Raw genomic sequence first — 11,987 nt, forward strand, 5'->3', positions numbered from 1 at the left:
ACCACTGTGGGCGTTCTAGATAGATGCACCCAAGAGCCCCCCAAGATTCTCCCGCATGCAGACACACCCCAAGCCTCCACCCCCCAATACACACACACACACACACACACACACAAGACAGGCTGGGGTGGTAGCATGATGAGGAAAGATCCAGGGTGCTCCCCATATGGCATTGGACAGATCAAGCTCCTATTGGGTCACAGGCTCCCACAGGTCTGTCCAAAGTGAAGGTGGGCTAAGGTCTCTAGGGTCTTCCCAGCCCTGCAGTTTCCAGGTAGGGGGTGCAACCTGAGTTGGGGTGTGGGAGTGTGGGATTCGATTGAGCATTGCTGCCCCCAGGTGGACGTGGCTGGTACTGCAGCAAGCCAGGCTCCCTCACCTGCCGGTCCTTGGGGTGGGTTTCCTGGGGAAGGCCACCCGCGCAAGCCGCCCAATGCCAAAGATGCCACCGTCATGAACACAGCATGTTAGGTTCAGCGCTGTCTTTTGGTGCCCCTTCCCCAAGGGAAGAACATCAGAACCCCTGACATCCAAGCTCAGAAGGTCTATAGAACAAAGGGGTAGAGGACCCTGACTGGGAAGGACTAAAATTCAAGCTCTCGAGCCCCGCCTTCCAGCTGGCCGGTGATGGATGTGGGCCTCCGGCCCTCGGGATGTGAGAGACCAGCCAGCCGTCCCACGCCAGGACCCTCCACCACACCAACAGGTCTCAGCCGGGAGGGGGCCCTCAGCTTCGGCCTGCCCAAGAGCCCCACCCCAACAGGGGGATCAGGCTGCGAAATGAAGAGGCCCGGAGTGACTCAGGGCCTGAGAGTGGGAAAGTATATAGTTCCTTGATCCCCTCCCAGGTCCCATCCCCTAGGCCCCCATTGCCAAACACAGAAACCCCTCAGTGAGCCCCCAGGCCTCCTCTGAACCCCTAATACTTCCATTTGGTTCTAAGGAGAAACACTTTCGGCCTCTCCCCGCTCCCAGCCCTGCTGGACCCTTAGTGGCCCTCACCCGAGAAACAGATGCCACCTGAGAGTCCTGCCCCAGCCATTAGAAACTATGGGCCCCAGTCAGGAGCACCTGCCCCGTTTCTCAGGCTCTCACCACGCTGCGCTCCCAACCTTGGCACCGCTTCTCCTGAGGTCCCCCCTCCAGCAGCTCAGCCTCTGCCAACTCACCCTTGATTATTTTTCCAGGAGAATCTGGCCCTGAGTGTCTGGAAGACTCTGCAGCCCAGGCCCTGGGGAGGCCCCTCTCTGGGTCCTAGAAAGCACAGAGTTCAAGGGGATGAGAATGGGGACTCCAGCATTCTCACACCCTCAAGTCCTCGCGTTCATTTTGGACATGGAATGTGTCGAGAGGGAATCCTTTCTCAATCCACACCCCACTGAGCTCCCAGCCCGAACGGACCTCTTCTCATTCAGGGCTCCCAGCCCTTGGCCCCGGAACACTCAGAGGGACGCTTACTGCCCTGCCCAGCAGGGAGCTCCAGCGGTGCTGAGCAGGGTCTCGCCTCTGCAGCTCCAGCTCGAGCACAAGGTATGCATGGCAGGTGCTCGGCGAATGTGGGAGGGAGGAAGGGATGGATGGATGGACGGACGGATAGGTGGCTTCTGGTACACAGTATGTCAGCACCCCACAGACTGGGCAAACAAAACAGTCAAGTCTTTAAACAAGTTAATCCAGGAAATCCACTCCATGCGGCTCCCCTCTGCAGATATTCACAACCCCAACCCCCACCCCAAGGCGTTTCTTTAGCTCTGATTACCTACCAAGGCCAGCAAATCAGGTCAGGCAACTACACATCAGCACTGTAACTTAGGCAGTTTGGACCACTGGAGTAAGGGCATCCCCTGACCAGGGCTCCCTACATCAAGGCCAAGTCAGCAGGGGCAGGCCCTAGCTCCCGCCTCTGCCCAGTTGCTCCCAGTGAGAACACAGTTTTCTCCCTGGCCACGCCCAAGGCACAGCTAGAGGCACCTCCGAGGCCCAGAGAAGCCTCCGGTGATTCACAGAACATTCCCCAAAGTCTCACTTCGTCACTCAGTCGCACATACCATGACATAAGGAGGGGTCACGGCCAGGGCTGACATCCACACTGTGGCCGCAGTGTGGAGCCCACAATACCTTTAGGGCCCATGAAAATCTTTCAGTTTCTTATAAAATCAGCAGGAAAAGAATACAATCAGGGCTTCTATTCTATTATACCAGCTTAGATTTTATTGGTCTTTATACCTATGCAGTCAGAAAACATGCTTTTTAGGTATTTTTTGATGGAGGAAGGGGCCCACGAAGGCCAAAGGGCCCAGCGATGTCCAGACTCAAGGGCTTTCTCATAAGAAGCAGACGACAGCAAGAAGAGCAGCCAACGCTTACATGGAGTTTGCCGTGTGCCAGGCACTCCCTGCAGTAAAAAGCAGTACCATTTTTTACCCCCATTTTACTGATGAGGGCACAGAAGCACAGAGAGTTTGAGTCATTAACACAAGGTCACACAGCCAGGAAGCGATGGCTCTGGGTTTTCCCTCCTTCACGAGTATGGCCCAACAGGAGGCAAAGCCCGCGACAGCCCGTCTCCAGAATGTGAGGCAGATGAAGGAGACCTCGGTTTTCCCCAAGTGCCATTGTTGGTACTGCCTTACATCCAGGGCCCACCTGGTGAAGCCTCCAAACCAGGAAGCTCCCCTAAAGCTGATGCTGTCTCCGCCTTCAAAGCAGCCAGCAACTTGCCTCCAAAAACAAAGGTCGGTTTCTCTGGGGACATTCCGAAAAACAAAAAATCAACGACTCTTCGTCTGGGACCTCACTCCTTGTGCGCCTGCGCATTTGTGGCTATCTCTATGTTCGGGCGCAGGTTTGAACGTGGGGCACATGGCTCTGCACGTGTTACAGATAAGTGGGTACTTCTTACGTACGACACTGGTACGTGCGTGTCTGTGGATATGGAGGGGTGGGTGTGCGTGCCTGTCTGTCTGTCTGCCAGTCCCCGTGTGCTTGTGCAGCTATGGGCAGGTGCACGGGACTGAGGTGGGCACCAAGAGATTGCTGTATCTCCGAGTGGAAACCAGCAAACTTCCACACGTAGAAGACCAGTTCATCATTTCCCCAGGTTGCTCGAGAGAAACTGAGGCCCATGGGTGCCTGGGTGGCTCAGTCGGTGAAGCGTCTGCCTTCAGCTCAGGTCATGCCCCCAGGGTCCTGGGATGGAGTCCCTCATCAGGCTCCCTGCTCAGGGGGGAGCCTGCTTCTCCCTCTCCCTCTGCTGCTCCCCCTGCTTGTGCTCTCTCTCTCTCTGACAAATAAATAAGTAAAATCTTAACAAAGAGAGAGAGGGAAACTGAGGCCCAAAGAGCTTGCCCAAGATCCAGGTCCCTAAGTGAGCTAGAAACCAGGAGCCTTCTCTCCAGCTGCCCGAGCCCTGTCGCCCCCAAGACCTGCCACGAAGCTCGGTCCACATCTCTGTGTCCAACATTAGTCTGCAGGCCAGGCAGACCCTTTGCAGAGCTTGGCCACCAGCTGCTCTGGGTCTGAGGTGGATCGGCAGTAGCCACTGACCCCGCTGTCAGGACCGGGCCCTCGAATGCAACAGAAAGTTCCCCACAGCCTGAGATCCCAACACCCCAGACCTGGGGCTTGAGATCATCACAGCGGGACCCCCTCTTAACCATACCCTTACACTCCCTGTCTTTATGTCTCTTTTTATCAAAACTTTCTTGATTTTTATATGACCAAAGTAATACATGCTTGTTTTTAAAAAGAATCTAAGCTGTATAAATTACATAAGTTAGAATCCTTCCCTACCCTCAGATACCCACTGTTAACAGCAGAGTGCAGAGTTTTCTGAATTGCCTTTAGGAAATAATTCCTAAGGTGAGCAGCGGGCTCAGTTCAAAAAAAAACGACTTCCAAGGGGCATCAGATGAACAGAAAGGGGAGGGAGAGCAGAATCTAACCGGGCCGGCCAAAGTCAGGCATGGGCTCAAATGGCTTACTACAAGGCCCTACAAGAGACAGGCTGACCCCAAACTGCCAGGGCTCTGGATGGAAATTCTGGACACGCAGAGCTTTGGACCCACCACAAACCCCACCGCAAACCCAGATCTGCCACCTGACCCTGGCATTCAAGTCATGGAGCCTTGGGACTGACAGGAGCCTGGGATGCATCTGGTCCTATGCACCCATTTTAGAGACAGGGAGACGAGGACTTTGCAGGGACATAAGTGGGCTGGCTCTGGGGAGGAATTTGGCCAACTGGGCACCTTCCGGGGGCTGCCTGGACCTCAGCCTCCATCGGGGGCAGGAAGGCAGGGGGTACCCCAAGACCAGACAATATTAGTCGAATGAGGGAGAAAGAAGAGAGGAAGAGAGAGAAGGAAACAGTGTATCACCGCAGGATGAACCCCAGCCTGGTGTCAGAAGTCCTGACTTCAGACGCTGGCTCGGGTGCTGCCCCACTGTGTGACCCTGGGCAGTTGCTGACCCTCTGAGTCTCAGCTTCCTCCTCTTCCGTGAGCGGATAAAAGCATCTCCTTCGTGTTGTTGGGACAATTGGGTGACTACAAGAAGTACCAGGCACGATGCCCAATAGATGATAACTAAAGAGAATGAGTTAGGGAGATAGGATGAGAACAGGCTCCAGGCAGAGAGGTGGGGGATCCCCCAAACCTGCAAGCCTCAGAATTTGCTGTCTCAGGAGATTTGGGAGATCCATGCCTCTGAGCCAACCCCATCTCCTGCCCAAATTAAACAATAACCACCCAAGGTCAGGGAAAGGGCCTTGTCAGAACAGGTTTCTTTCCAAGCGGCGGCTCAGCCTTGAGCAGGTGGGCCCACCCCCACACCTGCCTATAAGTGAGTCCCCACCTGCCTCAACAGCCACTCGATCCTGAGCTGGTCCCACTAGCAGCATGTTGGGCATCACTGTCCTCGCCACGCTCCTGGCCTGTGGTAAGCTGTGGGTTGGGAACCAGCTGTGGCCAGCTGTCTCCCGGGGACAAGGAGAGGAGCAGGGGGCCCAGAAAAGGAGTTTTGGGGTGACCAGCTGCATGTCAGCTAAGCCACTTACCTGCTTAGCAACTCTGTTTCCATATCTGCAGAATAGGGCTAAGGATGTGGCCTGGGGACACGGTAACTACCCATCCTGGGCTCACTCCAGGGACCATAAAGGCCTAGCTTTCCTAGTGTTGCATCTCTGCCTTGGGGATTGATGCTTGTGCTCACCCATTTTGGGGGCCTTCTCCCAGATAGGAATCAAGGCACTTGGCTTGAATGTCACTTACTCTCAGCGGGACCTTGACAAGCCCCTTTACCTCTTTAAATCTCACTGACCCTTTTGACAAATGAGAGCACTTGATTAAGAGTCCTTCCAGCTAACAACAACAACAGTCGTAAATAATAATAGCAGCTCCTGTTTGTTGCATGGTTACTACGTGCTGGGCACTGTGTTAAGCCCTTTACATTCAGGAGCGGATATGATCCTTGAGAGTCAGGGCCTATCAATATCTCCATTTTACAGATAGGAACGAGGCTCAGTGAGGCTCGGTATCTTGCCTAAGATCACATGACTGGTTAGTGGTAAAGCTGGAATTTGAGTCTGGGTCTGTCTCCATGCAGAGCATACGCTCTTGACCTCTCCACACGGCTCCCCAGCTCTGACAGTCTGGACCCCTGGATTCAGTGCTTGCATACCCCCATTATGCTGTGGTCTAAAAAGGGACCACAGGTAAGGGTGAAGGATGCAGGTAGACCTTGGCGTGCACACACCCCTACTTTTGTATTTCCTTCAATGTGTTCAACATTCACTCTGTTCCAGGCCTTTCACCAAACTCTTCCTATGCATTGTCTAATTCTTCAGGACAAACTCACCAGGTTAGCACCATTCTTCCCATTTCACAGAAAGGGAAGCTGAGGCCCAGAGAGCTGGATGGCTTCCCCAAAGCTGTGCAGTGAAACCTGAACCAATGTCCGCCCAGCCCCAAAGTCTATGGTCTTTCCCCCTGCCCCTTCCCCGCTGGGGATGCCGGCCCCTCTCACCTGTGCGCTTCCTCTCCTGGGTCCCCCAGCCTCCAGCTGCGGGGTCCCCACCTTCCAGCCCAACCTATCAGCCCGAGTGGTGGGAGGAGAAAATGCCAGGCCCCACAGCTGGCCCTGGCAGGTAAGCATGCTGCTGCAGGGGTGGGAGGCGGGCTGGAGAGGGTGGCGGGGTGCGGGTCCCGGGGCTGATGCATGGCCCTCCCGCGCCTCGCTTCAGATCTCTCTCCAGTACCTCAAGAATGGCAAATGGAGGCATACATGTGGCGGCACCTTGATTGCCAATAACTACGTCCTCACAGCTGCCCACTGCATCAGGTGAATGGGGTCGGCGCCCAGGGGTGGGAGCCTGAGAAGCTGCTTCTATTGAGCACCTCTTACACACTCCAGGCACTGGGCTGAATAAGCTACTTACATCCAGTAACTCAGTTGTTCACTTACTCATTCAACACGTATTTATTGTGCACCCCCAATGTGCCAGGGAACACAGCAGCAAGGACAACTTCTGTGCTCTCAGGGAGCTTAGACTCCAGCAAAAGAGCAACAGGCCATTAAAGAAGTAAATATATAACATATCCGGGGGCAGTGAAGAAAAATAAGGCAGGATAAAAAGTACAAGGGGGTCCTATTTTAGATGAGGTGGCCAGGGAAAGATCTCTCTGAAAAGGGGGTATCTGAGCGAAGGCCTGAAGGAAGTAAGGGAAAGGTTCCCGGGCAGAGGGATCAGCCAGTACAAAGACCCGGAGGAGGGAGTCTACTTGGTAGGCTGGGGAAATAACGAGGAAGCGGGTGCGGCAGGAGCAGAGTGTGTGAGGGGGGCAGGAGGTGGGTGAGAGAGGAGATCCTATGGGCAGGAAGCAGTGGTGACTTGGACTAGCTTACCTCGCAGCCGCCCTGGGAGGTGATTCCAAAACTGTCTTCCGCCACACGGATGAGGGAACTGAGGCCCGAGACCACCCACCTAGGAATCAAGATAGACTTGACTCCAAGAGCAGGGTCCTTACCCTGAGCCCTGGGAAGGGTCAGTGCAGAGTGTCCCTCTGTGGTCAGTGCAGAGTGTCTCTCCCTCCCCACCCCCACTCCTGCAAACGATTCCTACGGTGGCCACAGGGCTGGGTCACCAAAGTCCTGAGTTCCCTCCCTACACCACTGGCCAGCGAGGGCAGGAAGCCACGCTGACCCAGCCCCCCCGCCTCTGCTCAGCAACACCCTGACCTACCGCGTGGCCCTGGGGAAGAACAACCTGGTGGTGGAGGATGAGGAAGGCTCCGTGTTTGCAGATGTGGACTCCATCGTTGTCCATGAGAAGTGGAACTCCTTCCTGGTGCGGTGAGTGCTGACCGTCTTACGGCCCCCGGGGGGGAGCGTGCAGGAAGGAGGGGGTCCCCTGACATTGAGCTGCAGAGTCTGCCCCCACCCTGTCCCTGGACCATTGTTCCCATTTCACAGAAAGGGAAGCTGAGGCCCAGAGAGCTAGATGGCTTCCCCAAAGCCATGCAGTGAAACCTGAACCAATGTCCGCCCAGTTCCAAAGTCTACGGTCTTTCCCCCTGCCCCTTCCCCGCTGAACAGCCAGCAGATGGCCCCTTTATGCAAAATGGGAAAATGCTAAGTGGAGACCGACTCCTTTCCCATCTCCCTCATAGGCCAAGTGTTCCCAGAGGGTACACAGGGAATAAAAACCCCAAGGCCCCCACGATGTCTTGCCTGAAGTCTCTGAGCCAGGACTCACCTCTATGGAGTGCCTACGGCATGCCCACATTGCAATAAGCACTTTATATGCCATGATTTGTTTAATCTTCACGACAGCCCTAGACAAGGACCCAAGACTCAGAGAGGTTAAGAAATACGCCCCAGGTCACACAGCCCAGTATGTGGCAGAACGGGGCATCAAACCAGGTCTGTCTAGGGTCGCCAACTTTCATTCTGTTAACATGAAAATATTAAAAATCGCATCTGCCAGGGCCCCTCTTTGATTATTTCCAATTGGCTCTAGTTTCTGGCTGATACATAGTCTGCAGTGGCTTGGAAAGCTCCTGCCTCCCCACTGTAGAGCCCTACGGGACCCAAAGGCAGACACCTCCTCTAAAGGGGCGGGCCGTGGCGTTAGAAGGCGGATCGTTTGGCCAGTAAGGAACTGGCGATCTAGGATATTCATGGAGGACTCCTGGTCACCCTAGGCTTGACTCCCAGCTAACAGTCTGGGCTGCTTAGCACTGACTTGTGCAGCCAAGGCCCTCCTACACACTCACCACCTCCACTTTGGCTTCCAGCAATGACATCGCTCTCATCAAGCTGGCAGAGCCCGTGCAACTGAGCAACACCATCCAGGTGGCCTGCCTGCCGGAGGTGGACTCCCTGCTGCCTCAAGACTACCCCTGCTACGTCACAGGCTGGGGCCGCCTCTGGAGTGAGTACAGCCCCTCCTCCCTTCCTCCCCCCCTCTGCCCCCCCCCCATATCATGAGAGCCTTCCTGGAGGAAGCAGCTCCCGTAATAAGCATACCACCCACATTTACCCACCACTTTTCCTTTCTGTCTAAACATCTTCTCACATTTTTTACCTCTGTAATAATAACAGCTAATATTTATTAAGCATGTACCACGTGGCAGACGCTCTAACGAGTGCATTGAAGGGGTGTTGTGAGGATAAATGGATTAGAACTTGTCAGGTGCTTAGAACAGTGCTTGGTGCATACCTAGTGCCATCTAAGTGACTACAAAATAAACTAAATAAACCACTGGGGTAGGGGATTAGAACCGGATGCCTAAGTTAAAAGGTTGCATGCAAATAAATGAAAGTATGGGAGACTTAGAAGAAAATGCACATCAATACTTGAAAAATCTTGGAGTGAAAAAGACCTCTACTGACGTGACACCGAAGGCAGAGACCTACAAGGAAATGACTGACAATGGAAACCACAGAATCCAAATTAAAGATAACTCCACGGTTATTCCTCTAGGGCTTTCTACAGATTAGTTCTGCTTCCAGTGGGCTCCCTCTGTTCCACACTTAGAGGGGTCTTGACCCACACTTTGGGACCATAGGCTCAGAGTCGTGCCTCTCGATTAAGGGCCCATGTGTGGGTCCCACAGAGTCTAGCCAGAGCTCACTGGGTCCTGCCCTGGTCCCATCCAGCCCTCTGTTCCCTGAAGGCTCAGCGCTGCCTGGCTGACTCAGGGCCACCCTCTGTCCTCTCTCCCAGCCAACGGCCCCATTGCCGACGAACTGCAGCAGGGCCTACAGCCCGTGGTGGATCACGCCACGTGCACCCAGAAAGACTGGTGGGGCAACATGGTGAAGGACACGATGGTGTGTGCCGGGGGTGACGGTGTCATCTCAGCTTGCAACGTGAGTGTCCAGGGCCCTGCACCCTGTCCCTCCTCCAGGTGGCCGAGTGAAAGGGGGCAGTGAGGAGGGCAAAGGAGGGTGGGAGTGGGTGAGCCACACGAGGGAGCCAGTGAGCCCTTTCCTTGGTTGGGCCCAGGAGGCTTAGGGGAAACCTGTCACCGCCACCCCTCAGCACTGCGGTGAGGGCAGCAGTATCCAAGGAACACGGGCATCCGAGGTGGAGTCCCAGCCCCACCATCTGGTAGCTGTGCCATCTCATGCAGGCTGCTCACCCTCTCTGCACCTCAATCTTCCCATCTATAAAACGGAGACGCAGTGAGCACAGGGCTGGTGTGAGGACCGAATCTGACAAGTATAGAAGAGACTTCAGTGAAGTCTCTGCACATGCTCCTCCACGCCATCAGCTCCATCGATCCAGGGAGGCAGAGGACTCAGGGAGTCTGACACAGAAACATCTAGAACAATCAGAAACTGTCCTGTTTCCAAACACACAGCCCCATTCCCCACTCCCACCTTCCTCACTTTCTCAGGTCTCCAACACCTCTCCGGGCTCCCGGCATCCTCACCTACCCGGGCAGCTCGCAGAGCCTCCCACATAGTGACCTGAACAGCTAGGGGAACCGAGGCACAGAGAGGGTTATCATTAGCCCAAGATCACACAGCAACCTAAGAGCTAGTCTGGCACCCCCAAACCGCATCTCCTCTGCCTCCCTCACCACGGACAGGCTGAGGCCAAATTAGGGGGCACTGACCCATATCCCCCACCGTGACCCGCCCGCCCCTGCCTCCCAAGCCTCCCTCTGGGAGAGGCCCCGTGGCTGACGAGCACCTGGTCTGGCACAGGGGGACTCAGGCGGCCCACTGAACTGCCAGGCTGAGGAGGGTTTCTGGGAGTTGCGGGGCATCGTCAGCTTCGGCTCTGGGGTGGGCTGCAACACTCTCAAGAAGCCCACAGTCTTCACCCGTGTGTCCGCCTACATCGACTGGATCAACGAGGTGGGTGCCTGTCTCCGAGCCCTTCTTCCTGCCCCCTCGCCCTTCCCCTACTCACCTGCTCCTTCGCCCACCTGTTCACCTGTTCACTCGTGTGCTTATGCGTTCACACACCCACTCGGGAGGCACCGAGTGCTGAGCTGGGTGAGGTGAGGGGCACAATCACTGACTTCATCCATTCATCCGCTGGCCTCAGCAAATCCTTACGGCTCCATGCCAGGCACCACACCCGTGGCCCCAGAGTGAAACGTGACCCCATGAGAACAGGGCCCAGCAGGGCAGAGGGGTCAGCATGGGTGGTGGGGGAACAGAGGGTCACCCTGGGCTCCGGGCCTTCATGCCGGGGGCAGGGTGTGTTCTGAGCCCCATTTGCCCAGTGGTCTGAAGTGCTGAGGGGCTCAGACCTCTTGGGCAGAGGCGAGACTGGCTTGTCAAGACCCAGGGCTGCCTGCCATGCCCCCGTTCCTACTGTCGGGCAGTGTTCTCTCCAGAAGGGGGTACACACACCTCCACCCAAGTCCCTCACCCTGTTCTCTGCTCTTCCAGAAAATGCAGCAGTGATTCATCCTTGGGAGCCTGCAACCCCAATAAAACTCCTTCCCCACTCAGGCTGCCTTCATTTCTTGACGTGTGCCTCCCCTGCGGGGTCCCGGGCTCTGTAGGGGCTGCCCCTTGCCACACCAGGGATGCAAAGAGAGCCCCCCTCAGCCAGCCTGGTTAGACTGTGGGGGAAGCTGCTGGGGTGCTAGCGGAAGGGGAATCTCAGAAAGCCCCATGGTAGCCTGAGAGGATAGGAGTTAGGACACACCAGACGCTTGCCCCCCAACATTTCACAGGCTGTGAACCACAGTCGCCTGATCAAATCACTCCCTTCCTGATCCTTCCTCCACAGAGGAGTCTGGTGGGTCCTCAGGCCCCCCCCCAGCTGCAGGTGGACAATGGGGTCTCCCCAAGAACAGCTCCCCAATCTGAAAACGATGGCCAAAGGAGGATGCCCGTTACACTAGGTCCCTGAGAAAGAGGCTCCCAAGTAGGCCCCCACCCCAGAGCAGACCCCATGACTGCTGTCAGCCTGGGCTCTCTGAGTCGAAAAGTGTTTCATGAGCCCTGACTTATGGCAGCCCTGTGCTGGGCACTGTGAGAAGGACGAGGCCCCAGTGCATCCCTCAGGGGGCGCAGGTTTGAGGAAAAGAGTGGTTTCCACACATAGTCGCAGCAGGTCAGAGCTGGAAAAGCTTGCACTGTATCAGACGGGCAGGGAAACTGAGGCCCAGAGAGAAGACAGAGCTGGGCCAGGTCAGGATGACCAGTAACACATGACCCCCAGAGGCTCAGGGAAGGGAGCCCTCCTGAGACCAAGAAGAGGGCAAGTGGAGCCCAAAAAGAGGGTGATCCAGTGTCCAAGTGGGGCTCTGGACCCCTGAGCATGGTGCTCCTGAGAACACACTCGTCTGTGGAGGGAGTGCACCCACCCGGGCTCTGGACTCCTGCTGGGAGTGTCCCCGGCTACAGCAGCCTCTGTCTGGTTGGTCCTGAGCTGTCAGCTTTCCCCCATCAGAGTATGGCTCCTGAAGGTGGGGACCAGACACACCTCCCATACCTTACTAGACCAAGGCGATTCT

At 55.8% G+C, this 11,987-nt stretch overlaps 1 protein-coding gene across 1 annotated transcript; it reads left to right on the forward strand.

Moving 5' to 3' along the window:
- Nucleotides 1-4,898: 4,898 nt before the first annotated feature.
- LOC113927028 (chymotrypsin-C) lies at nt 4,899-10,926 on the forward strand. The gene is made up of 8 exons (XM_027602561.1): nt 4,899-4,938; nt 6,054-6,145; nt 6,242-6,339; nt 7,225-7,350; nt 8,295-8,431; nt 9,227-9,372; nt 10,216-10,368; nt 10,912-10,926. The coding sequence occupies exons 1-8, from the start codon at nt 4,899-4,901 to the stop codon at nt 10,924-10,926; spliced, it is 807 nt and encodes a 268-aa protein (XP_027458362.1).
- The last annotated feature ends 1,061 nt before the right edge of the window (nt 10,927-11,987 follow it).

Source organism: Zalophus californianus, chromosome 4, assembly GCF_009762305.2.
Source record: "Zalophus californianus isolate mZalCal1 chromosome 4, mZalCal1.pri.v2, whole genome shotgun sequence".
In the NCBI taxonomy this organism is placed as follows: Eukaryota; Metazoa; Chordata; class Mammalia; order Carnivora; family Otariidae; genus Zalophus; species Zalophus californianus.

Bases quoted from the DNA above. Each gene is read 5' to 3' on its own strand.
- LOC113927028 (XM_027602561.1), top strand. From the start codon at position 4,899: ATGTTGGGCATCACTGTCCTCGCCACGCTCCTGGCCTGTG. The intron at 7,351-8,294 runs GTGAGTGCTGAC...TTTGGCTTCCAG, and splicing joins TGGAACTCCTTCCTGGTGCG to CAATGACATCGCTCTCATCA. The intron at 9,373-10,215 runs GTGAGTGTCCAG...GGTCTGGCACAG, and splicing joins GTGTCATCTCAGCTTGCAAC to GGGGACTCAGGCGGCCCACT.